A 27907-nucleotide genomic window follows, 5' to 3' on the forward strand; every position below is an offset into this window, starting at 1 on the left:
ACTACTTAAAAAAGTCAAAGCTGAACAATGTTGACTTCTAGCTGGATTCTGCTGCCACAGCCATGACTTTGAGGCCTCCCTTAGTGAAAAGCGTAAGAACCTTACAAGAGCAAGTAGCATCAAATGGGAAACTCTCTCCTTCCCTAATCAAAAATCCTGCAGGACTCCTTGAAAAGAGAAGAATGCACTCACTGTAAGAGTTGACTTATCTAAGTGTCCATCAGTGGGTGAATGGATGAAGATGTCTCTCTCTCTCGCTCTTTCTCTGTCACACACACACACACACACACACACACACACACACACACACACACACACACAGGAATACTATTCAGCCATAAAAAAAGAATGAAATCCTGCCATTTGTGACAACACGATGGACCTTGAAGGTATTATGTTATGTGAAATAAGTCAGATGGAGAAAGACAAATATCGTATGATTTCAAAATAAAACAAAAACTCATAGATGCAGAGAACAGATTAGTGGTTACCGGAAGGGAAGAAGGTTAGGTGGGTGGGTGAAATGGTTAAGGGGGTCAACTGTATGGTGGTAATGGATGCTACCTAAACTGGTGCTGGTGATCTCTCTTCAGTATATACAAATATACTGCAAAGTATATACAAATATACAAAGTATACAAATATACTGCAAAGTTGAATTATAATACTGTATACCCGACACATATACTACAAAGAGAGTTGAATGATCTAAGTTATCTTGAATATACAAGTCCCACATATGGGTTATTAGAAATAAGGTTTGCCCGACACCTTGCGCAGGGTCTGGCACACAGCAGGTGCTTAGTAAGTGCTACCTGACCTCAGGTCCTTGCAGCCTGTGTAATCTATGGCCTTTCACTCTCAGGGGCCAGCCTCAACTTGGACGGACAGCACAGCCCAACTCACTGGCAGCTCAGTCCTCGCCTCCCCCCCCACATTGTGCCCTGAAACTTGTTGCTTTCCAAGGACAGCACTCAGCCTCCCGCACCCACCCACCAAGCCAGGACCCTGTGAATGCCATCATTTTGCCAAGACTTATTGCTAATTAAGTTAACTAGGTAAGCATTAAATTAAACTAGCAGTGTTGCTGTTTCCCCTCCAGACTGAATAGTTACTCATAATGAGCTTGGATAAGAAGTCTGTAAATAACAGAGAGGTAACCATAATTAGGCTGAAAATTGAGAGAGAGAGAAGGAAAGGAGAAGAGTAGAAAAGAAAGAAAGACCTGAGGGGGAAGAAAGATTGTTTATACTTTGGTAACTGATTCAAGGACAAATTCAAACACTGCAGCCAGTGTTACAGTCACAGATTCATGGAATAGAAGGATCTCAGAGCTCAACTAGTTTAAACTCTGTATTACACAGATATAGAAACCAAGGCTCAGAGAGGGGAAGAAATTCACTAAGGTCACACAGCAGATTAATGAAGGGCTGGGCATCACTGGCTGATGGAGGCTACAGTTTCTTATTCCAGCTTATGGGGGTAAGTGGAGTAAGGTGAGATGCGGTGAAGTGTCCATGTTGCTGGCATCTTGGAAAAGAGGCTTCCTCAGCCAGTAGAAGGGACAGTGGTTAAGAGCTTCGACTCTGGAGTCCCATTGCCAGGGTTCAAATCCCTCTTCTACCACCTAGAAGCTGTGTCACCTTGGGGTAAGTTCATCCATTTCTCTGAGCCTCAGTTTCCTACCTTGTCAGCAGGGAAAACAACTGCGCTTACCTAATAGAGTCGTCATGCTACAAATTAAATACTAGCCACTGCGACCGCGACCACCATCATTCCATTCTCAGCACTGTCATTCCCAAGCCAGTGCGATCAAAGTGTTAGGAGTGCTCCCTCCACTCACTTTAAGGCGCACGGGCACGCTGCAGTATTTCTTGGCATCTTGTCTTGTCCATGTGTAAAATAGGCTAATAAGACCTTCCCTTCCCGGGTGACAGAGGAGTTGCAAGAGTTAAAGGTAAAAATCCTCGCTAGTGGCCTCCATAAAGTTAGAGGCGCTTCACCATTTTGCTGTGCTGTTCAAGGTGCGGTAGTGACTCCCTGCTCAGTTCAGGTGCCCTTCACCCTGACCCTTGGAAGTCATCTCTAGCAACCATTTCCCTCCTGCCAAGCTCATCTGGTGAAACGGGGGCTTCTCAAAGCATCTTTAAAGACTACCACTAGGTGGCGTTCCACCACATACCTGTGGCCCCCCAAGGATACCAAGAGGTGTTTGTATGCTGGGGGTGGGGCAGGGGGGTGAGCAGTGAAATCCCAAGTGATTGGGCCATAGTGTGGGTGTGTGTTTCCTCTGGGGGGGGGGCAATGCGGAGGCCACAAGTCTCCTCAGTCTGGCATATCTAAGTGCAAAACTGAGTCCACACCACTTGCCCATGGTGAGACCTTGGGCCTCTCTGAACCTCAGTATCCTCATCTGGAAAATGGTGATAATGATGTTGTCGTGAGGACAAAAGAAGAGCAGGGGGGATAAGAGACCATGAGGAAAGTGTCAAGTACAGGGCATGGAACACAGTGAGTGCTCACTAAACAGGGCCCTTCTTGGAGGTTCTACTGGTGTGACTGGGAACACACTAGGTCAGAGCTTTTAGAGCAGAGAGATGTGGCCAGACCTGGCTGTGCATGTGCATCTCCTGGGGGTCCTATTAAAAGGATAGCCCAGGCCCCACTGCAGACCTGCAGAACAGGACACTTTGGGTGTGACGACCAGGGAGATGTCACTGTTCTGAAGTGCTCCCCAGCCAGGTGTGACCTTGGAGACCATTCCAGTCCCAACCCTCCCATTTTGCAGATGAAAAAACTGAGATCTAGAACAGGGGACTGACTGGCCCTCATCCACACAGCTAGGGAGTAGCAGAAGGCCTGACTCCAGTATATACTGCCTGCTGTGGCTCTGCTAAGGGCAGGGCCTGAAACAATTGTCCGAGCTGGGCCAGCAGATGGCTGACCACTTGAGTTCTTCCTCCTTTAAAGCTAGAGCTGGGATGGGGGGCGGTGAAGCTCTGGGGCTCATCTGGGCCCCTCCTCAAAAGGGAGAGGCCCACTCATCTACAATATTTGTCACAGAACTCACTGCTGAATAATGATGCCACATATTCCATGTTTTCTTATCATAAACCTGAAGTGCAGCCCAGGCTGACAGTTTTCTCACCTTACAAATGAGAAGACGAGTTCAGAGTGGAGAAGCAGCTTTCCTCAAGGTCATCTAGCTAAGAGCAGACAGACTCGCACCTTCCACCTCTCGGGCTAACGTTCTTGTCCGTACACTAGAAGCTGCAAGCTTCCAGCCTAAGAACCACCTTAACCTGCAGTGTGTTTTATTGGTCTTCTATTGCGTTGCAATTTAAAAAAAAAATTTTTAAATCACGAAAAATTAGATTTCCTAGCAAGTGCAGATATCCAGTTTCTCTGAAAATCTGAAGTTGTGGCAACATAAGGCTTATATCCCTGAAAGGTTGTAAATAGCCAGAGCTGAACAGAAGCCACACCCCCTACAGGGGACACACTGGCTTCATCAGTCCCCATCACCTCGCGCTGTCTCAGTCATCCAGCGGATTCACTCACTATGTTACCTGCCTGGTCCTGGTGGGCCTTTGGATTTGAGACGCCTGCCAAACGCTATGGCCTTTCTGCTGAAATTCGTCCCAAATGGCTTCCCTGAGGAACAGAGAATGAGGTTAATGAGATTGGTAAGATTCTTTCCCAGGAACTTGGTGCCAGGGATTACCAGAGGCAGCCCAGAGGTGGGGTCCCTCCCAGGGGATGCTCTAGGGAAGTCCCAAGCCTGGTCCCAGATCTTCACCTTCACAGATGGGGCTGGGGGAACCCCTCCCACATCAGAGCCTGTTGGGGGCAGGCAGATGGAGCCGTAAATCACGTTAGCCTGTGGCAGCTGTGCAAAAGCTATGTTTCTGTACGTTTGCTGCTGAGCACACTCTGAGAATCCCCTTGACCCCGTCAGTCAGCAGCACGCATGCCTGGCCACTCTTTTGCGAACCCATATCCATTATTCTATCGTGTCTTCTTCACCAGGCGAGCAGGACGGCCAGCTGGAGCCTTGCACTTATTCAAAACTCGACTGAGGCATCTCAGGGCGGCGGGGCAGCTCCAGGCTGCCTGGGTTTGAATTGTGCCTCCTTCCTTCACCACACTTTTAGGCAAAGAACTTCTCTGTGGCCCTGTTTTCTGCTCTGTAAGGCACGGCTGCCTTGTAGGGTTACTAGGATGATTATAGTAAATAGTATGAGCGAATTCCTTAGCAGAGTGCTTTATAAACAGCAAACGCTTAATAAACGTCAGCTAGGTGATTAGTGTCACGATCACCAGGTATCTATATATTCTGTTGGCTGCAGGTGGTTTAGGGCACAGCCATCAAACCCAGTAAACAAACTAACAAGATCGTTCCAGATGATTTAACAGCTATGATGAAAACAAAGGGGTAAGGAAAGGGACCTGGGGGATGACAGAGACCTCTTTGGAAGGTGACCTTGTGGGCTGAGGTTTTTCAACCATGGCACGGCGGTCATCTGGGGCCAGTCCATTCTTTAGTGTGGGGGCTGTCCTGTGCGTTGTAGGATGTTGGGCAGCATCCCTGGCTTCTGCCCACTGAATGCCAACCATGTCCCTCTCCCAACTGTGACGACCAAAAATATGTCCAGACATTGCCAAAAGTCCCCTGGAGGGCACAAATGAGCCCCGCTGAGAATCACTGATATAAGGGATTGAGAGAGGGGAGCATTCAGATGACAGAATAGATGGCTTTGGAGAGATGGACTTTGAACCCAGAGGGTATGAGGAAGTGGAACCTTAACCCTGACCTTAATCCAGGCATTTGTGATGTTTAGCCGATTTCCTTAAACTGAATCACTCTCACTACCTCCATAATGGGTTCTGTTTTTCTGGAGAACCCCACCCGATTCAGAGCTGAGATGTCAAGCCTCACCCACTCCCACTGCCCAGCCTGTGTCCCAGGGAGGCCCAGCTCCAGCTCCGAGGGCAGGAGCCCGTCTTGCTGTCACCCAAGCCCACAACCTCTTGGCACCAGTGTGGGTGCCCATCCCCGGAGGCTGACGTGGGAGAGGGAGGGAGGGCTGGCTGAGAGAAGGCCAGGAAGAGAACCCAGAGAGGCCACGAGCAGGTGATGTGTTTATTGCGGGACCACTTTTTTGAGGGGCTGGGCTGGCTGTGAGGTTCTACTGGGGGGGTGACGACGACACGGATGGACGGACCCTCCCAAGCGCCCAGCCCCAGAAAAGACAAACACAATAACTTGGAATCCAAACCAGTTGCACATAAATAGAAGGAGGTTGGCAAAAGAAAAAGAGAAAACAACAAATGAATGTGCACTTTCCTATGCTAGTGTGACAAAGCGGCCCCGCACCGCCCACGTCCAGGCTCTTCTTTACTCAGCTTCCACGCTGAGGCTCCCATCTGCTCTGAAAACCGCCTTCAGATCCGACTCCTGGCAGCCCCCCTGCCAGTCTCCTGGACTGGCAACCAAGTCAAGAAAACCAAGATGGGTTCTTCTTAAAAAAAAAAAAACAACCAAAAACCGCCTTCGTGGTTCTCTGCACCTCCCAGTCCTAGGGGGTGAATAATGGGACCTCTGACCCTAAACCAACCAAAAAATAAAACACGCTGAGCACAAGCCGTGAGTCAGAATAAAAACATATTGCACATGCTTCCAAGAGTCTTCCTGAGAGCCCTCTCACTGCAGAGACCCAAATACTGGCTTCTGATCCATCCTGTCACTGGCTGTCAGTCGTGTAACAGACCCTGCACACCCCCAAATCCCCAAAGCCAGTTGGCATCAGGCATACAATCCCACATTACGAGCCTCTGCTCTGAGCCAAACTTGAGGCTGAGGCTGGGTTTAGCCTCAAGCAGGAGATGCATGCGGTGGAAGGACGTGAGTATTGCTGGGTTTAAATCTTTGTCTACTTTTCAACAAGCTTCCTCCTCTGGGTGGTTATCGAAGTTCTACAGGTGAACAGAGCATCCAAGACGTGGAATCTTCCAGAACCGAGAGCCTGGAAAGTGGTTCTCCCCAACTATATGCTTTTGCAAAGGGCGCTCTGTGGTTAACCACAGGTCTGCCCCAAGCCGGGTTAAAAATCTACAGCCCTTGCGTGGGACAGGCAGTGTGGCAATCACCATCATCTTTCTCCTAAGGACTTTTCAAGTATCACAAAATCCCTGATACAGCATGTAAACAAGACATCTTACTGAACAGAAAGCTAGGTCACTTCGGGAAGCAGCAGCATGTGAAATATCTAAAAGGCTGAAGAGGGTTTTAGGTTCCATAACAAAGCAACAAGACAGCTGCCCACTGTGCCTCGGAAGGCAGACAGACGCTCGGGCACGAACACACACACAGGCCCCTGTGGATGGAGCCAGGGAAAGAAAAGCACCCCAGATAGCATCTACCGGGGGTCTGGAGACACATCAGACTGCCCCCTTTTCAGTGGTGTAGCTGCCATCGGCAAAGAATAAAGGAGTCTTTGATGCTAAAACCTGGACGTGCTCATGAACTGCTGGTCTGCATCCAGACTGGGGACCTGGCCTCTTCCCAGGTCTTTCTCGACCCGCTGGGCCCCTCTCCAGGGGCTGGCCACCGAGCCATCCCCTTGCATCCCAGCCACACGTGGAAGATGTTTTCCAGAGCAATGCTCTTGGGTGAGGTATGTCACTGCCTGTTTTGCCCCAGGTCAGTTTTATTTAAAAAGAGCATGCACCCTCTCCGTTCAAGGGTCCTGAGGCTCTGCGGGGACAGCCTCCCAGGCGCCTCACTGGGCTGAGCTCCCTTCGTCAGCATCCTCTTCCTCTGCCCAGATCTCCAAGGCCTCCCTGCATGGCTAAAGGTGCCCTATCTGTCGAAACAGCCCGCAGGGAACGCGTGGCTCCCGCTGAAGTAGCTGCTCCCGTAGGTGGCGGCGAGGCAGTGTCTGGGCTCAGCTGCAATAGCCATGTGCATGCTGAGGGACGTGGGCAGCGGCACGGGACACACGTCCAGGGGCTGGAGGGTGGGGTACAGGGCATGGAGGGATGAGCCGCTGCCCCCTGAGAGCAGGGTCCCCGAGTGGTGGGCCTGCAGCGAGTCCCGATAGGCCACGCACAGGTCCTGCACGGGGGTCTGGAACTGGGCCAGGGCCATCGCTGTCGGCTGGCCGAGGCCGGGGTAGGCGGGTGGCTGGAACAGCACCTGGGTGGGAGCTGGGGGTGTGCCGGGCACCATCGCCAGGGCCTGGCTCTTGACCGCGACGGCATCCTTGAGGATGTTGTCATAAGCTCTGAAAGGAAAGGACTTGGGTGAGACTTGGGAGGTCAGAGGCTCCAGCACCAGACACCTGCCTTGCTGAGGGGGATGCCAGGAGACCCATGTGCTGTGACTGCTGGGCCTCTCCCAGCCTGGGCTCACTGCCTGAAGCACTGCCTCAGCTGTTCTCTGACTAAACTCAGGCCTCAGATCTCAGCTTGGATCTGCTTCCTACAAAAACCCTCTTCTGACCCCTCAAGACTAGCCTAGCTATCCCTGCAGCCCCTCTGCACTGCCCCACCTTGGCGGTCAACACCGCAGATGATAACTTCCAGTCACTACCTGGTCCCTCGTGCAGAGTTCGAGCTTCGACCCATCTGCTTTTGCTCAGCGCTGCATCCCCACACTGGGCACAGCGCCTGCCCTGAGAGGGCAGAGCTCCCGGTGCTTAGGTGAGCACAACCTCTGCCTTCAAGGCACTTCCAGCCAGCTCCATCCCCGGCTAAGCTAGCAGATTTCAAGCAGGTTGCCCCCAGGGACCTAAGTGTCTCCATCTGAAAAGGGGGATGGAACAGGTCTTTTGCCATCTCAAAAAAAAAAAAAAAAGCTTCCCGTAGTAAATCTTTTTGGGAAAACAAATCAATTCGAGGCTTCGGTAAGAAAGGAACAAGTGGAAGCTGCAGCAGGTCTGAGCAGGGGGCTACCCCAGAGGGACAGCCTCGGGGAAGAGGCAGGGCTGGTGGCTCAGTATCCAGGGGCACCTACCCTCACTCAGGCTAGACCGTGTTCTCCAGCTTTGGGCACCCTCTAGAAGGCGAAGATTCTAAAATAAGGGCTAGGGAGCAGGACTGATTCCAGAGGAATGGGACAAAGGCAGTTGCACCAGGAGGCTGAGAGGTGGCTCTTCAGGGGCTGTCCCCGTGGTCAGCGGGGCCAGCATCCAGGAGATGCCACCAGCCGTTGGGTGGAAGAGAGACCAGGTGCAGCCAGGCGAGGGCTTTCTGTCCTCTCTGCCCTCCTCCCTGCAGTCACTACTGAGCTCTTTTGCTTCTGATATCAGTTTCAGGGTGTTCTGTCTATGATGCCTTTAAGCATCCTCTCTGAAACACTGAACACTTCCTCCCCAAGATCCCCAAGGACCCTTGCAAGGAGGCTGTGGCCTCTTACGTGAAGCCACTCTGGGCTTAGCTGGCTAAGAGTCAGCTTTGTGGCCATGTCTGAGAAAAGCAGCTCATAATGAGAGTGTCTCAATATAATCACCCAGAAGACTGACTGATACACTGGGTCAAAGAGCCCAAGACACTCAGAAAGACGTGCACAGAGCCCTTCTGCTGCTGCACTCTTGACCTACAAATTGCAAACCCAAAGCTACTCAAAATAGGAAGGACCAACTCCCCGAATCCCAATTCTGTCAGGAGTCACCATGGCCCACTTTCCGTGAGCCATCAGCCCACCATAAGCCTCCAGGAAATTGCCTGAAGTGGGTCTTATGAGCAAGTGGAACTTCGGTATTTCCGAAACACAAAGGATCAGGAGGGGAACTTACACCAGCAGGATTTCGATGCATGTGCTGAGATGTTCCAGGGAGTAGTTTGAGATCCTCTGCAGATCTCTGGTCCAGTAGGGAGAGAGCTGAAGGCAAATCCTAGAGGCCCCGACGCAGGCTGCGGCCACCACAGAAGGCTGGAATTTGTAGAAAATATGATCTGAAAGAGAATCACAGAGAAAGAGTCAGCATCAGAAAGCCTGGTCCTGGAGTCCTGCCTTGTGCTCCCTGGTAGACAAATGATTATGTCCAAGGTTGTTCACTGCTCCCGCAAACACACACACACACACACACACACACACACACACAATGAAAAATTAAAACAGCATGAATTTCCATTCTTGAATCTTAAAACACCTGGCTCTCTCAGTCTGGGATTTCTTATGTCAGCCTAGAGCAGCAGTTTTCAAAATACCATCCCTGGCTTCTAGGGGCTGCAGTGGGCTTGCTGATGGGCTACAAGCAGAACTGCCAAACACCTGTTCCTTCCTTTGGCTGTTAGGGGTGACCGACACACTGTTTCAAAGGCTTCTTTTTGAGGTTATGACTGAAGGCTACTTAGTAACAAAGCCTGGCCCTCAGTAGGCACTCACTAACAATCTGTTGAAAGAACTAAAGAATGAATGAATGCCTGTAAGTGTTTGATAGTCTTAACTAAAATTGGAACTTGACTTATGTTTACTGGGGAATCCTCCCCCCCACCACCCCAGCTTTACTGATGTATAACTGACAAATAAAACCTGTACATATTTACAGTGTACAGCGTGATGTTTTGGTACATGTACACACTGGAAAATGATCTGAGAAATCTTAACGTCCTACTTTGATATCTGGCAACATGGCAAAGCTGGGACTACTTATGTGCAAAGGCAAACCGTTGAAATTCCCACAATTCTCATGAAGAACAGTCAGTTATCAGCGCATTATTATGCTGTCTTAAACTGTTTATGACTTTCAATGATTTCAACATTTGCCTGTTAAAGTATGAATTAGGCAGGGTGGTACGGTTACAGACACAGAGTCAGACTCCCCAGGTTCAAATTCCAGCAATGGCCTTGGGTAAATTACTTCACGTCTTGAGTAACAACTAAGGAAACTGATTCGTAAAATGAGAATAGCACAAATGATTTTCATGTGAAGTCGTTGTGAGGTTCAAATGAGACAATGCATGCAGAGAACTAAATAAGGTGCCTGGTACATAATAAGTGCTCATTTAATGCTTGATATCACAATTGTTGATGTTGTTACTGATATTACTGATATTTGGTTTGCAGTGGGTTATCAGGTGGTTGTATCAACAGTATTTCTGACCTAGTGCTGTACTTAATACCTAGATCTTTAGATACTTCAAATAAAAGTCCCCAAACAGGGCAAAAGTTTATTGCTAAAGCAGATGTAAACATAATCCTCTCTCCCACCCTACCTGTATAATGATAGCTCTTCCAGAGTGACCTACTTGTGGATTTGCATTGTGTTCCAGATTAGTGTATAAAAAACTACCAGGGCTTCCCTGGTGGCGCAGTGGTTGAGAGTCTGCCTGCCAATGCAGGGGACGCGGGTTCGTGCCCCGGTCCGGGAAGATCCCACATGCCGCGGAGCGGCTGGGCCCGTGAGCCATGGTCGCTGAGCCTGCGCGTCCGGAGCCTGTGCTCCGCAACGGGAGAGGCCACAACAGTGAGAGGCCCGCATACCGCTAAAAAAAAAAACAAAACAAAAACTACCAGGTGATCAGTAAATAGGCTACCAGCTGCCTGCATACAAGCTGCTACTTCTCTTTTACACGTTACTGCTAACACATGGTTGAATCGTCGCTCTTTCCCTGCTGATCCCTGCCAAGTGGAGTGATCTGGTGATTTGGGTGGATGGGCCCCCATCAGCAAGGACTCCCTGGGGCAGGTCTCTCAGGGCCCCTGACCCCGGCCCCCATGTGTGGGGGGGGGAAGGGCGGACAGGCCCTGACATCAGCCCCACCTTGCAGGGTGACCTCTAGGAAGTAGTGGGCGTACTCCTTGAGGCACTCTTTGGTCTTGCGGGGGCAGGTGGTGGGCCAGCTGTGGCAGTGGTGGTCCTTCTGGCTGACGGAGGCCAGGAGGTAGTAGTCGAGGAAGTGGGCGGGCGTGGGCAGGCAGAGGTTCCAGCCGAAGGCCTCCAGCAGCAGCAGCTCTGTGCTCAACAGCTCCTTCTTGGTAAGGGAGAAGTTCTGGCTGCTCAGGATCCTCGTGCTGTTTATCTGTTCCAGCTTGGGGACGTGGTCTTCCCTATCCTCGAACTTACCTGAGGGAGAAGCAGAGGTTACTGGGACTTTTACAACACTTGCTGTAAAAGCCCACCTTAAAGTACCTGGACGGTGCTGGCAGGGAGAAGAGCAAGCCCAAAGGCACACATTCCAGATCTGTCACACCTGGGCTCGAATCCCCAGGCCATCACTTCCAGCTGTGCTGTGTGGTCATGGAAAGGTGTCTCACCCTCTCTGTGCCTCAGTTCTCTCACATGTAAAATGGAACTTATACATCCTAAAGATTTTGTCAGATTCAATGGGAAACCTCACACCAAATATTCAGACCAGCAATGAGGATCACAGAAGGTGATCGACAGCAGTTAGCAACAGCAGCAAGGGCCTGGGGAGTAAGGTGGCCCTCCCATCTGGTCCTCACTAATTCAGCCTCAGGACTGGTCAGGGGGCCATTGTCACGGTGACCTTGCAAATCTGGTCCTGTACCTCCAGACGTGGAAAAGCCCTTCAGTGGCTCCCCAGTATCTTCAATACTGAGTTTAAACTCTGTCAATGGGTTCTTTAGTTTGGATTCCCCCAGACACAGTTTGCTTGGGATGTGAGCCTAGGAAAGATCTGTAAGTAGGAAAAGACAGGAAAGGGACAAAAGCCAAAAGGGCACTTGATCTTGAAGAGGTTTCTGCACCCTTATGCTCACTGCAGCATTATTCACAACAGCCAAGACAACCTAAGTGTCTCCTTTCAGATGAATGGATAAAGAAAATATGGTATTTATATACAATGGGATATTATTCAGCCGTAAAAAGAAGGAAATCCTGCCATTTGGGACAACATGGATGGACCTTGAGGGCATTATGTTAAGTGAATAATGAGAGAGTCAGAGAAAGACAAATACTGTTATGATATCTCTTACATGTGGAATCTTAAAAAAACAAACTCAGATACAGAGAGCAGACTGGTGGTTGCTGGAGGGGGTGGGGGATGTGAAGATAGTCAGAAAGGACAAACGTCCAGTTATAAATTAGTCCTGGGGATGCAACGTCGGGCATATTGACTACACTTAACCGTATTGCATATTTGAAAGTTCCTAAAAGAGTAGATCTGAAAAGTTCTCATTGCAAGAAAAAAAGTCTAACTATGTGAGATTATGGATGTTAACTTATGGTGGTGATCATTTCACAATATATGCATATATCAAACCACTGTACACCTTAAACTAATGCAGTCTGTGCAAGGAATCAAGTCTAGCCTGTTGGAGGTGAAGAGGCCACAAGGAGGAGAACCAAGATGCCCAGGCAGCAGCCCAGCCAGCACCGACTCTCACACACGTGAATGAGGCCACCCTGGACCTTCCAGGCCAGCGGATCCTCCAGCAACTGTATGAAGGAGTCCAGGTAATACCAGCACAGGAACCACCAAGCGACCCACATCGTTGTTGTTTTAAATCACTTAGTTTTGGGGTGACGTGCTTTGCAGGAACAGACAACTGGAATACATTCATATCAATGCACAGTGGCAAAAAGATGCGAAACCCCGCAGACAGACATGTCACACAGCTCGGGAAGTACTGAAGGAACAATGACCTCATACTGGAAGGTCCTGGAAATAATCTGCAGGAAATAAATCCGCGTGACGCTAGATACAAACAAACAGAAATAAAACACAAGCCTGGGGTTATCCCACTCAAGGGTCAAGGAACCGAGGACTTCCATAGCAACGTCCCCCTGGCAGTCATCAGTTGTGGAAGGCCCTAGTGGCAGCCTCTGCTGTGGAGGGCTCTGCAGGCAGGGGGCGTGCAGCCACCACACCCTCACTCGGGGGAACCATGCACACCTGGCTGTAGCCTCGGCCACGGAAGTTCTCTGCAGGCACCGTGCCCTCCTTGCCTATGAGCCTTTGTCCACACAGCCCCTCTGCGCAGAGCACCCTTCCCCATCCCCTCTTCACTCCGCCAAGCTCACCCCGTCCTTCACCTTGAAGCCACTGCCCCCTGGAAACCTTCCCTGACCATGGTCCCCACGTGCTGCCCGATGCCCACATCGGATGGTGGTGGCCTCGGTCTGGTCACCTTGGCCTCCAAGCCTAACCTCACTGGCTGCAGAACAGCTGCGGGAGCAGGTGTCGGAAGAGGCACTGGGCGACCAAGTTGAGCTCCGAGCACACATCTGTGCTGATGAAGGGAACAGCCAACAAATCATCCACACACCTGTGCTCAACTGCCAGCGCCCCCTGACCCAGTTCTCAGCAGACGCTCAGGCTCGCTGAGAGATAAGGAAGTAACCACTTCAGGCAGGCGGCCCTGCATCAGATACAACACATTCCTCACGAAGGCCTCAAAAGACGTCACTGAGAAATGAAACACTGACTCTGGGAAGCCTGCATCCTTCTTCTCAGGGAGCCAGGCAACAGCCCACGGGGTGGGCAGAGATGGTGACGTGAAGCTCTAGTGCTTGCCACGGAGGAGCAGAGACGATGCTGACCGGTCCCGAAGCGGCTTACAGCAAAGCAACCCAGACTCATCTTCCAGAGCCCCATCCACGGCCCCTCCGGCGGAGCACACACCTTATTCCCTTGCCTTGTACCAGGGCAACTCAGGCAGGAAAAGGTGAGGACAGTGCTGCCCCTTGCCCAAGGGGAAGAGGCTCTTGAACGCTGAAATCCTGGGTAGGGGGGACCCTGCTGACCAGGCCTTGCTGCCTTCCGCAGCCTCAGGGCCCCTCGCCCTCCCCAAGCACTGGATCCAGCCACACTTGGAATCTGGCCCCTCCTCCAGCGGGCATGCTCATCCCCTCACCCCCTTATCATGTGTCCTCCAGAGCTCAGTTCAGAGGCCGCCCGGTGTCATCAATGCACTTCTCACACTCGGATTGTTTCATCTCAAATAGTAGTAGCAGTGGCCAGCACCTGACCATTAATAGGTCATTAACAAGCGTGAGCCCCAGAAGGATAGGAACCATGTCCCACGTATTCGAAGGTGTGCCCCGAGGTGCCAGCACAGTCCCCGGCACACAGTAGATGCCCAATGCCTATTTGTTGAGAGAATGAATGGTTCTCTCTGGATAGCTGAATTGTAGGCCGTTTGAATTGTTCTCCGACGCTCTCTGATTATCTGTATCTGCTATTTTTTTCTCCAACAATTCACTTATTCTTTATGCAAATTAAAAAGAAAGAAAATAATATTTTTCTTGCAAAATTGTCAAGGTTTCCCTGAACCTTGGGCTGACCTGAGCCAAGGCTGTTCGCAGGCACTCGATAGCTAGAGCTCTTTTCTTCCCAGAGCAGAGGGTGGCACGGTGAAGGTCACCGCTCTGGCAGAAACCTTTGCATCTGGTACCTTTAAAATGGAGAGATCTGGTGTCAGCACCTTAACCAAGCGAGCAAATGCAGCATTGCTAGTGCATCGTGCCGGCGGTGGCACCAAGACCCTTCCACGGTCTTGCCGGCAGCCAGCAATCTATTCCGATGGCAGATGTGCTCAATCAGATTAATTTCTCCCTGCCCTCAGTGCTTTTCAAACCTTTCAGAGTTCTGCCTTTTCTGCAGCCACCAGGCCCAAAAGGGATCACCCTCAGATGGAAGGGGCCGTGGATTACTGAGGAATCTGATTCATCTGCTCTCTCTGCTCCCCACACTGGGGAGGCTACATGGCGACCCACCGCACTGCAGAGCAGGGCGGAGCTGGGTCTGAATCCTCGACAAGTTGACCCTGGACCTAAAAGCACTAACTCCACAGGCTGTTCATTTCTTCTCTAGGAATCCGCCCCAACAGAGAAAGCATAGCTATGCAGGATGCAAAGTGCTGTAAGAAGTACCCAGCACACAGATATGGACAGAGCTCCCATGCTGGGGCTGGGCACCAGGCTTTGTGCTGGACACACAACAGATCCTCCCAGGTAGGTTCTGTTCGGAGCCCCAGAGGCTCAGAGAAAAAGCTCACGCAAGCACTCAGCTCCACACCTAGGAGTGACCTTACAGCCCCTGCTCTTAGCGAACAACACATTTCACAGCCAGCAAAGATTTTATGAGTTTCCTGGTGTTGCACGTGCCCGACAGACGTTTCCTCCCCTCCTCCCATGACCGTGAGCCGGGCAGCCCTTTGTCCCCAGCCCGCCACCACCGAGCACCGCCACTCAACTGCTTGCTCCCTATTGACAAATGGCACAGACAGCAGATGCCTGGGAGTCTTTAGGCAGGTCCCCCAGGAGGGGTGGGGTACATTAGTCCGAGTCTTTGCAAGTCAGACAAGAGCCACAGACTGTCTTCAACTTGTGTGATGTACTTTTTATTTGGAAAAGTTTCAAATCCACAGGAAAGAAGAAAGAACTGAACAATGAACCCCGATGACCCTTCCCCAGATTCACCAACAGCTGACACGGAGCCACACAATTGCCGTGTGTGTGTGTGTGTGTGTGTGTGTGTGTGTGGTATATAAATATTGGTTTTACTGGACCATTTTTTAATTAAGTTGCAGGCATGACATGCCACCCCTGGATATTTCAGCATCCATCCCTGAGGTCATTTTCCTACCTAATCATAATGTTACTAGCAATTGCAAGAACATCTGCATTAATGTAGTTAACATTTTCTAACATTCAATCCATATTTGACTTTCCCCAAGGGTCCCAAAAATGCCTTTATAACCTTTGTTTTTTTGATCCAGATCCAAAAGGCTACACATGGTGTCTGTTACATCCCGTTGGTCCCATTCTTTGTTTGTTTTTCATGACATGGACTCTTTGGATGAATCCAGGCCAGTTGTACAATGTCCCATATTCTGGATTCCCTGATTGTTTCCTCATGATCAAACGGTTTGAGCAAGAAAACTACAGAGGTGACGTTTTGTCCCTCTTAACAGATCACATCAGGAATTATACAACATCAGTTTGTCCCAGCAATAGCGATGCTACATTTGATCGCTTGGTTAAGGTGCTGACATCAGATCTCTCCATTTTAAAGGTACCATTCTCCTGTGAAATTAATAAGTCATCTGTGAGGTGACACTTCAAGAATAAGTGAATATCCTGTTTCCCAACAGCTTTTAACTCAATGGTTTCGCATCCATGGAGGAGCCTTTCCTGAATAAATTATTACATTGGGGTTGAAAAAAAGAATTTTTAACAATTCTACCATTTCATCTACATTTTTCTTTTTGGATATTCACACTGTCCCAAATTTGAACAGTGGGAGCACTGTCAACATACTAAGGTTAAGAAAAAAAATCCTAAGCCTGTCAGAGCACTCACCCTGAATCTGGGAGGCCAGCCACATGCACATGAGCCCCTAGTGTTGGTGGCAGTGGTGAAACATACAAACAACACCTCTGAGGATGCCCTGCACACCAGCTGACGGATTGCTCCCACACTCCCAGGGGCTGGTGCAAAGACAGCCTGAGCCACACTTGGCAGGTCATAGAGTTAGTTAGTGGACTGATGACCGTGAGGCCACCAAGTGACCTAAACTCTTAACCACAGACTAGGTCACAGTGGCCAGACACTGTAAGCCAGCAAGCCTCAGGAGTGACACTCACACACTGGCTTGCTTTTTTCTCTCTCTTTTTTTAAATGGCATTTAAAGAAATTATAGTAAAATGCACATAACAGAAAATGTACCATTTTAACCGTTTTTAACTGTACTGTTCAGTAGCATTAAGTACATTCACACTGCTGTGTAACCAATCTCCAGAACTCTTTTCATCTTGCAAAACTGAAACTCTATACCCATTAAACAACTCCCTGTTTCCCTCCACCAACCCGATAACCACCTTTCTACTTTCTGTCTCTATGAATTGACTAAAGACTGGCTCTTTCTTCTTCTATCTACTGTCCTGACAATCAAGCCTTAAAACAGACCAAACAGATTCCTGACTTTTCTGAAGTAGGGTCAGGAGAAGCAGTATTTTCAATTGCTTAAAAAACAAAACAAAAACCAAACTCTTTATTTTGGAAAAATTTTTAAATACCAAAAAAGTAGAGAAAATGTTACAGTGAAGCCCCATGAATGCATTATGCAACTCTAACACTCATCCACATTTACACTGACTTTAGAAAAATTCTTAAATAAAAACAAAAACAGCACAGAATGGGAGTCTACAAAAAGCCAGTGTTGCCCGTTTCTCAAGCCCAGGCCCAGCGCTGCCCACTCTCTAGACAGGTCCCAGTTAATCCCCCCAACAGTCCTTCATGCCTGGCAAGATGCCCATTTATAGACTCATTCAGGATTACCTGCTGCCCATTCAGGAGGTAAACCTAGGCTCAGACATGAGGCCAAAGTTCCCCGGCTAAAGAGAACCAGGTTTTAATGCAATAGCTATTAAAACTATTCTTCTTTGCTAAAGAAGTACAATGCCTTTAAAAAGAGTCAAAGCTGCTCTTTCTGAAGAAAGGCCTCTCTCCTATTTGAAGCCCTCCCCCCGCCCTTCATCTGAGAAAGAGAAACAAAATTTGATGAGGAATTGAGACCCCATGGCTACCCTCCCCCTTCCCGCAACTCCCTGCCCTACTCTGTATGCTGCTGATGATAAAGGGAAGGGAGGGAGGCAGGTCAGAGGGTAAAGAGCCACCCCAGTGGCTGCCTGGCCCTCCAGGTGGACCTGACATCTTCTGAGCTGACTGTAGAAAAGAGCTGGGCGGTAGAGGAGCTGAGGACCCAAGAGGAAAGAGAAAGCCCTGGTGGAAAGGGCTTTTCACCAGTACTTGGGAGAGAAAGCACTGGGCCCTTTAGTCCCCAGGCTGGGCCAGGCTGAGTGGAGACCTTTCTGATACTAATTCTTCCTTCTTCAGATCCTTCCTTCATCGAAGGGGAGAGCAGTGGCCATTAGGTGGGGCAGAAGCGGCCAGCTTCATTTACAGCTGGAGCCAGTGCTCCATAACAAGAGAAGCCACCGCAATGAGAAGCCCGCGCACTGCAACAAAGAGTAGCACTCGCTCACTGCAACTAGAGAAAAGCCCGCGCACAGCAATGAAGACTCAATGCAGCCAAAATTAAATAAATTTATAAAAATAAATAAATAAATAGAAGAAAGTGATCTGCTGTGGGACAAATGCTGCTGTTGTGTAGCAGCTGAGAGCAAGGACTCGGGAGGCAGGGTTGGGGGGCGGTGATGGCCACCTGGGTCCCCATCCTAGCTGTGTGCTCATGGGAAAGTTACCCAACTACTGGGCCTCGGTTGCATCCTCTGTCAACTGAGGAAAATAACAGTGCCTACTTCACAGGATTGTTCTGAGGATTAAATGAGCAAACCCACACAAAGAATTCAAAACACTGCCTGGCATAGAAACAATAAATATTAACCGTTCCATGATCACTGAGGCCAGGATCTGCCCTCCACCCGCAAATTCTGATTATAGAAAAAAATGCAGTGAGTTTGCAAGTAGTTTTTATTTTATTCTTTATATTTTTTTCTATTTTCTAATTTTCTACAAGGAACAAACACCACTCTCCTGCTGAGGAAAAGCAGTTTCAACTTCTCAGAAGACGGGCCCCTAGAAGCCAGAACCGGCAAAGTAACTGCCAGAGAAGGTTCCTGAATGTGGATCTGCCCTAGTCCGGGACTAGGACACAGGGAAAGGCAAGGCATGCTCCTTGAAGACCAATTGAAAATCCACTCCTAACATGAAAATAATCTCATCTCACCACCCAGAGAGGGGACAGGCTGGCATATTTCCTTTGGGCCTGAAAGGGGCTTTTGTTTTTGTTTAGAGGACAGTGATCTTTATTTTAATTTTTAAAAAATAAATTTATTTTATTTATTTATTTTACTTATTTATTTTTGGCTGTGTTGGGTCTCCGTTGCTGCGCGCGGGCTTTTCTCTACTTGCGGCGAGCGGGGGCTACTCTTCGTTGCGGTGTGCGGGCTTCTCATTGCGGTGGCTTCTCTTGTTGTGGAGCACGGGCTCTAGGCGCGCGGGCTTCAGTAGTTGTGGCTCGCGGGCTCTAGAGCGCAGGCTCAGTAGTTGTGGCTCATGGGCTTAGTTGCTCCACGGCATGTGGGGGTCTTCCCAGACCAGGGCTCGAACCCGTGTCCCCTACATTAGCAGGCAGACTCTTAACCACTGCACCACCATATAGTTGATTTACAATGTTGTATTAGTTTCAGGTGTACAGCAAAGTGAATCAGTTATACATATCCACATATCCACTCTTCTTTTTTTTTAAGATTCTTTTCCTATGTAGGCCATTACAGAGTATTGAGTGGAGTTCCCTGTGCTCTACAGCAGGTTCTTATTAGTCATCTATTTGGAAGGGGTTTTAAAACCAACTGAAAGGTGCCTTGCTGGTACGATCGAGACCAATGCTGACCAGGCGGTGGGTGTCCCGTGGAGGGCAGGGTGCTGTGACCAGGGGAGTGAACACCCACCACGTGGAGCCCGAGTCTCCTAGGCAAGGCAAGGAGGGGCTCTAATCTGGAAGACAGTCTCTGGGTGTGGGGAACGGGTGCCTAATGAAGGACTCTGAGCTCTGCCCTCTCAGACTTCAGCACCAGCAGGAGAATGCGTATAATGCAGTTCTGGCCATAAGAGCGGAGAAGGTACTACAAGACACGAGTATTCACTACAGAGAGGGTTCAAGGCTACTGCAAATAAAAAGAAAATAAAGATGAATGCCTAGTTCCCAGCAGCCAAACTGCAGACAGCGTGAGGAGTGGACAGGCTGCCCAACGTCAATGTCCGGGTCTTTGTGTGAGCCGGGCTGTTCTCCTAACAGTAAGGACACTTGGATTTTCTCAGAAGGGCAACTGGCTTGTTCCAGGCAGGTGCCCAGAGACCTGCTGGTCATGCTTGGCTTGAAGTCTGCTTCTTTAGGACGGGGACTTGATCTACTTCGTACATTACAGTCTCCCAGGCTCAGCGCATAGTAAGTACATGTGTGTGGAATGAACCATCGTCAACGAAAGGGCCTGTAGGCACCCCTGCTGTTTACCCCCATCTCCCCGGGGCTGAACACAGAGTCTGCCATATCGCAGAGGTGGAATAAATGTTTTTTGACTGGTTTACCCATGCAGGGTCAAGGGCTCCTGAACACTGCATGATTAATGAACCCATGCAGCTCAAGATTCCCCCTCCTCTCAAAAAACCCCAGGCCTTGGCCAAACAGGTCTGGGCACTAGAATTGCTAAGGCAAATGGTGTGATTTCTGAATTTCCAGCCCAGCCAGCTATCCAACCGGCACGTCACACAAAATTCCTCCCCCCAAATAGTTCTAAGCCTGCCAGTCTGCAGAGATGGGAACAGGAAATGGAAAATCACCGTGTCCTCACTCACTGTGCCATAACACTGGAGCCCCGAGCCCGGATCTGCTTAGCGTGGCCCTCACGTGACAGACCACTGTTTTCAGTCCACCCATGCCGTGTGGCCACTGCCAAAATGTCACCGATTAGAAGATGTACCACTGATGTTGCAGCAGCTTTTTGGAGGAAATAATAAACTATGGTCATCTGAAGCGCACACATCAAAGGTAAGACCTATCCTGGTTTCTGAAATGTGAAACCATGGCAGGGAGGAAACTGAGTGCTGGCCACTCTTGCATGAGAGGCAGGGAGTGTTAAATTATTTTCTGCACGGGGGCAGCCACATTTCCTCACAGATTTGGGTTTAATCCTATAAATAAATCTTAGGCTTTGTCTGAAGTACACCCCTGAACAAGGCCACCTGGAAAAATTGCTCCCTTTGCATCTGCTGCCTACAATTAGTGCCCCAGAGGGGTCCCAAGCATTCCTAGCTTTGGGGGGAGCTGGGGTGCCTTCCTTCATCCTTGCCCAGAAGGGAAATCCAGGAGGGATTAGGACTGCTTCCCCCCACTTTGCTGTCAAAGAAGCTGCTTCTCAGTCATCAAAGCAGGGGGAGGGGAGCGGAGGGGAGGGATGCAGGGATGAGAGAGGGGGAGTGAGGCACTTTCCTAGGAGAAAGACAGGCCTCTCCTAGAATCTCCCAAGACCCAGAGGCAGTGCCTTTTTTGGTACCTGCCCTAAGAAATGAGGCTACTGATTTCTGGCTTAAGAATCCTTAAAAGCAGTTGGTCTGGGAACTCATTTCTCACCTGGACACCCTGGACAGGACAAGGCAGAAAGGCAGAATGCAAATGTACTCTCTGCTGGGAGCACAGACAGAAGCTCAAAGTGGATGAGGGGCCAGGATGGGGGAGAGACAATGCTCCTCTTCTGATGGTGTGTTGCTCTCGTGGAGAAGCACGTGCTTCCAAAGGCTCCCACACATTAAGTTCAATTTAAGAAAAAAGGGATCTGCTCAGCTGTTGGTCAAAACCTCTGCAAGGCAATTCAGTGCTACCCACCAAAACCTTAAATGCACACACCTCTGACCAAAGCAATCCCACAGACATACCTCAGTGTGCAAAGATGCAGAGGAAAGGACAGCTGTTGTCATATTGTTTAAAGCAGTAAAAAAAAAAAAAAAGAAAGAAAAAGATGGCAATGTAAATATCCATCGACAGGGAATCATTCTATAAATGTCAGTGCTTATAATATGGAGAACTCTGCAGTCAGTAAAAAGAGTAAGGTAAATCCATACAGACGGGAAAGATGTTCCCTAAGGTACCACGAAGAAAACACCTTTGGTATTAATCCACTTGTGCAAATGTAATGGATTCTGATTATTCACTGTGCACACTGATCTGGTGAATACAGAACCACGCTCCTAGAGGAAGATACAGGGTTAGGTTCCTTTGAGCCTCTGATCACACCCGATCAACACATAACCTTTTTTGTGTATTTCTGTTTACTGTACTGTTGACTCATGATCACTGAACTCACAGCCAACAGCACTTACACCTTATACCTGAGCAAAGCTTACCTAACACACACATTTTCTCCTAAGGTACACACACCACAGCCTTCCCAAACGTAGGAACACGACACCGCAATTCAGCACGATGGTTAGGGCCCGTGTTACACAGCAAAAACACCAACAAGCAGAAAAATGAGAAAACATGGCACTAAACAGCAAAAAAAGGACACCTGTTATTAGTATGAGAGCTGAGAAGGCACAGCGCTGCCTTGTTCAACCTCAGCTAGGAACAAGCACGCCAGGCGATTCACATCTTCTGCTGCTCAGCACGTGTCCACGAATGACCCGAAAAGTTCCGGGAGTATTGATTTTGGGGTTACAAATAAATTTTAGTGAGTAGGCGAATTCACAAGTATGGAATCTTGGACTCATGAGGGCTGACTGTATGTTTGTATATGCACAGAACATTTCTAGAAAATACACTCGATCCATTTTGGAAAAAGATGTAAGGAACTGTTGCCAGAAGTTATCTCTGGAGAATGAGATGGGTAACAGATTTTTTATTTTATTCTTTGAATCTCATTTACAAGTGAGCACATCATTTCTAATTTTAAAACTCTACAGGAGGGAGATGGGCCTTTCTGCAGGTAAGCACAGCAGAGCATGACAGACTCACGCCAGGCTACGGGACCCTGCCCTGCAGGAGGACCTATGTGCAGAGAGGGGTCCTTCCCTTGCAGAGGCCGTGGGACCACCCTCCTGCTTGATGTTTCCCACTCCTGGAGAGGAGGATGAGGGCTGAGATGAAGGCCAGCATTGGACTCAGGCTCACCTACAAAAATATGGAAGTCAGAACTTTATCCCAAGAAACAGATGGACTTGTCCCCCTGAGCTTTCCACAGCTTTTCACAAGCCAGAAGCCAGGAGCAGGACAGGGCTCACCAACAACTCAGCACTAAGAAACCTTGTTTAGGGGCTTCCCTGGTGGTGCAGTTGTTGAGAGTCCGCCTGCCAATGCAGGGGACACGGGTTCGTGCCCCAGTCCAGGAAGATCCCACATCCCACATGCCACAGAGCGGCTGGGCCCGTGAGCCATGGCCGCTAAGCCTGTGCATCCGGAGCCTGTGCTCCGCAACAGGAGAGACCACAACAGTGAGAGGCCTGTGTACCGGGGAAAAAAAAAAGGAAAGAAAAAGAAACCTTGTTTTCCCAGGGAGTGGAGTGGGGGTCTGGAAGTCACAATGAAAGAAAACAGAAGTCTGTAAAGAGAAAGTATGACGGAACTGGGATTAGAAAGGAAAAAAAAAGAATAGAAAAAGGAGGAAGGGAGGGAATCTGGCAATTTTGTTTAAGGGCAGTTTTTGGGGGTTTTTTTTGGCCACACCACGTGGCATGTGGGATCTTAGTTCCCCGACCAGGGATCGAACCCGTGCCCCCTGCATTGGAAGCGAGGAGTCTTAACCACCAGACCACCAGGGAAGTCCCTTTACGGGCGGTTTATACGGCTGTTAATCTATGATTCATTCCCTCCTCTCACTCCCGGAAATGAAAATAGGTTTGTTTTCCCAATTCTGAAAATACATAAGTACATCTAGAACTGGAAGGATACACCCCAAACTTTGGGAATGGGACTATGGATTTGGGGGGAAACAATTTTTTTACACTAAGTCCTTCTGTATCTTTTCTATGTTTCTAACAATAAAAATGTATCTCATACTTTTTGTATCATCACATTTAAGGCCATGCTACCGTAGCAATACCACCAAGCATGCCTCTTGTCTTTCTGGTTTTCTTTCCCTCCCTCTCTCCTTCCTCAGGCTGGTCCATGCCCTGCAGCTAAGAACTCAGCACCCAGTCATCTCTGAGCAGTGACAACCAGGCAAAAGTAAAACTTCAAGTTTCCTTAAAAAGTTCAACATAGAATGACCATATATGACCAGCAATTCCACTCCTGGGTTGCTACGCAAAAGAATTGAAAATAGATGTTCAAACAAACTGGTGCCCGAGTATTCACAGCAGCACTAATCCTAATAGCCAAAACGTGAAAACCACCCAAATGTCCATCAACAGATGAATGGATAAAAACAAATGTGGTCTATCCATACAACAGAGATTATCTAGCCATAACAAGGAATGAAATACTGTACATGCTACAACACAGATGAACCCTGAAAACAGAAAGTGAAAGAAACCAGACATAAAAGGTCACATGTTGTATGACGCCTTTTCATATGAAATACCCATAAGAGTCAACTCTATACAGACACAGAACAGACTGGTGGTTGCCAAGGGCCAGGGGTGGGAAGGAATGGGGAGTTACTGCCTAATGGATACATGGGCTCCTTTTGGGGTGATGAACATGTTCTGGATCTAGAGAGAGGTGATGTCTGCACAACAGCGTTAATGTACTGTCACGGAACTATATACTTGACAGTGGTTAAAATGGTAGAGTCTATGTTGTGATGTGACTTCTACCTCAATTAAAAAAAAATAAAGCAAAGTTCCAAACTGTGTGACCTTGGGCCTCTCTGAGCCTACAGAATGGTCAGATGACAGCACAGTCACACAGGCTGGTTGTGAGGCTTCCAAGTGATGTGTGTGTAAAGTGCTTGGCACGGGGCTGGGCGCATAGAAGGGGACCAGTGAGCAATGAAGCTGCCCCCGCCGGGACGACGATTATTACGTGGCACCGTGAAAGCCAACTCACCTGCAAGTGGTGGGGTTTCTGTGTTGTCAAATTGTCCTTTTAGTTAAACACCAACAAGCAAAAGACAGTTGGGGGGGGGTGCTGTGTGAGATGAAAGACTAAAGAAGAGAGTGGCTCTTCTCTATTTATGGTATATTTATATCTAGATTATATTTATACTAGAATTCTCTCCTGTGTCAAGGTAGGAAATGCAGTTAACTTGGTCCTAGAAAGGCAAAGAGTGGCTTTGCCAGTGGTCCCCCAAGGAACAACCCACAAGCTCTTGCTTTTCTGCCCCCTTCCACAGGCTTGGAGACATGCGTCCTTGACTGGCTCCTGTTTTATGGGGGCAGAAGGGGCTATGTGTAGGTGAGAGGGCTCCACCTATGCAAAGGCCCTTACCTGGAAGCAGCTTTAAAAACCTAAGAATGGACAGATGGGGGCAAGAAGGACTATCCCCCTTCTTATCTGGGAATTAATTATTTGCAACAAAATTAGCAGAACTCAGAACTTCCTGAGGCAAGGTGAACCCCCTTGTGGCTGACAGTCGGCCTGGGGAGAGGGGAGGGAGGAATGAATAGGATTTCAGGCTGTCATGGAAACTTTTCTTTCCTGGGGCCTCTGAGCATATGGCAGGTGTCCTGAAAAATCCGTTCCTGCTGCCCAAGGCTGGCTGCTGTCCTCAGACATGTGGGTGAGGGCCTCTGCCTCTCCCTCTGAAAGGCCCCCTCCCTCTGCCACGGCAGCAGGCACAAAGGAGTCCCCAGTGCGCACCTCTCATCCCAGCTCCCCAGACAGATGCTGGGAGCCTCGGTGAACCCATGGAAATCCGAGTCCCCTGCCCCCAGGGCCCTCGAGACAACCCGCAGATCACAGACTGCAGCAGGCCAGAGGCCACGGTGCAGACTCCTCGAGGGCCGCTGCAGCGGGGACAAACCCCCCAGCTCCTCCCAAGACGAAACAGAGCTGCGTGCTGATTTGAGACTTTGAAGTAGTGAGCAGGCTGGACTCCCAGCAAGACAGGCTACCCTGTATAACATGGGAAATCCAGTTGGCTCAAGGTAGAGAAAATCACAAGTCAGGAGGCTGTAAACCCAGAGCAGCCAAAGGGATTAAGATAACAGCAGGTGGCAGGTGCCAGGGTGGAAAACAAGGCAGAATTCTGAAAACTCTAAAGCCATGTGTCTGGACCTGGGTGATTATGCTGGAGGGTCTGTAGCAGCATGCCAGGGACAGACAAAGCCACAGGAGAAAATGGGCATGGTGGTCTCAAAGCATCAGAGGGAATAAAGCACTGGGGAATGGGGAAGGGAGCCATAAAATAAAATAGGACAATAACATATTGTAGCGGAGAATGTAAGATGTGATTGAATTTTAAGGAGAAAGGACTAGATGTCAAGGAAATGTGACTGCAGCTGGCCACTTTGGGGTGTCCCACTCGTCTGCATGAAGGGCAACTTGGCCCAGCTCTAAGGGAAACTCTGGCTCCATTCATTTCCTTTAGCCCACAAATATTGTTTTCATTTTATTTCATTTTATTTTCTTTGGCCACACCACACGGCATGTGGGATCCTAGTTCCCCAACCAGGGATAGAACTCCCGCCCCCGGCTCTGGAAGCACGAGAGTCCACAAATCTTATTTTTTGAGGCCTTACTATGTGTTCCTTTCCCTCCCTGAAACTCACTGCTTAGCGGGGGGAGGTGAGTGTCAATCAAAAGTCCATGAGGCCGTGCGGCTGTACCTCAGGGAGGCCTTATGTACACCCCACTCCCAAGGCGGCAGAGGAGGCTTTCTCAGGGATGTGAGTACAGGGCCCAAGCACCATTTAACCAGGACCAGATGGGCAGGGGGAAGGAATGGGAGGTGCTGTGGGCAGAGGGAACAGCATGTGCAAAGATCTGTGACAGGAGGGGCTTGGCTGGAACCTAGGGATGGAAGATGAGAAAGGCCTGAGGTCAGAGAGGCAGGACCCTGATGGACGGTCCTTCTAAGACTGTTGGTAAATCAGGGGGCAATTTTTAGTTGCAGCGTGGCATGGCAGACTGTGCTTTAAGCAGATGACCAGAGTAGTAGCATATTCATTTCCTACCTAGGCAGACAGATGGTCAAAGCCATGCCGTGTTTTGTTTTGTTTAAGATTTTTTTTTTTTGGATGTGGACCATTTTTAAAGTCTTTGTTGAATTTGTTACAATATTGCTTCCGTTTCATGTTTTGGTTTTTCGGCCGTGAGGCATGTGGGATCTTAGCTCCCCGACCAGGGATCGAACCCGCACCCCCTGCATTGGAAGGCGAAGTTTTAACCACTGGACCGCCAGGGAAGTCCCCATGCCATGTGTTTAGTGAGGCCTCACTGGAAGATACAAACGCCAAGAGGCCTGTGCCCAGGCTTGGAGACTACACAATGGGTCCTGCTTGGGGCCCACACAAACAGTCACATTTCTAAACACCTCTAAGAACAGTGGTTGCTAGGGCTCCCCCCCCACCCCCGCCAGCAATTTCAGAAGCCCTATGTCAGAAAGCAGGTAACATGGGGTTAAGACACAGGTTCTGGCACCATGCAGTTCTGGGCTCAAATCCTGTCTGCTATAGATGAGCTGGGTGACCCAAGGCAAGTTTCTTAACCTCTCTGTGCCTCGGTGAAATGGGGGTACTAAAAGTATCTGTCTTCTAGTGTCACTGTGTGGATTCATTAAGATCAAGCTGCTAAAATCCTCATCCCTTGGCCTGGTACGTTATAGATGCTAAAGAAAATGTTGGTTATTATTACTATGGTTCGCATTCAGCTAAGGATGAACACGGAAGTACATGCAAAGACCATGGAAATGTAGAACGATTCGGGAGCGCCCGGGCTCACCGGGTGAGGAAACAGCACGGGGAAAGAAGTGGGTTCCACGTACTTGCGAGCAGAAGGCAGGAGACTGCCACGGCGTAGAGCTGCTTGGAGGTGGTGATGTTATAGCGATCCAGGAAGTGGTCCAGCAGGTAGACGGCCAGGTGCCGGGCAGCGGGGCAGAGCTGGCAGTGGCTGCTCAGCAGGGTTAAGATGTCAACAAAGAACCGGCGGCTCTTCAGGAGCGGGGAGTGGGCTCGGAAGGTGGGCAGCTTCAGCTCCTGGAACAGGCAGGGCAGAAGGGGGGTCAGGGCTGTCTCCCGAGAGCCTCAGAGGCCCACCTGCTGGCTGGTGAGGAAGCATTGATTCCCTCCACACCCTCTTCGTTTTCCTTCAAGTCCCAGGATGGCAGTTCCTCTATTCTAGAAACTCCTGGACCGTCTCCCACCTGCCCTCACTGAGCATAGGCTCGTAAAGTGTCAAGAACATGAAGACAGAGGCAGGTGAAGGAGCGGGTCATTCCCAGCAAAAGCTCAACTATCTGAGATGCACAAGGCCATAAAACATGTAGGAGGCCTTGAGTTGGAGACCCACATCCAAATCTTGGTTCTTCTACTCA

General features: G+C 49.4%; 1 protein-coding gene across 2 annotated transcripts in view; it reads right to left on the minus strand.

Moving 5' to 3' along the window:
• Positions 1-5143: 5143 nt before the first annotated feature.
• Positions 5144-27907, minus strand: part of CCNJL (cyclin J like) — a 50336-nt gene continuing 27572 nt past the window's right edge. For both annotated transcript variants that reach the window (XM_060295490.2, XM_030841206.3), the window contains exons 3-6: positions 27356-27569; positions 10770-11072; positions 8799-8958; positions 5144-7286 (exon numbers count right to left, since the gene is read on the minus strand). In XM_060295490.2, coding sequence (XP_060151473.1) covers positions 6863-7286; positions 8799-8958; positions 10770-11072; positions 27356-27569 — 1101 coding nt within the window. In that variant the 3' untranslated portion in view covers positions 5144-6862. The remainder of the gene's footprint in view (positions 7287-8798; positions 8959-10769; positions 11073-27355; positions 27570-27907) is intronic.

The sequence above is a fragment of the Globicephala melas genome, chromosome 3 (genome assembly GCF_963455315.2).
Source record: "Globicephala melas chromosome 3, mGloMel1.2, whole genome shotgun sequence".
Lineage (NCBI taxonomy): Eukaryota > Metazoa > Chordata > Mammalia > Artiodactyla > Delphinidae > Globicephala > Globicephala melas.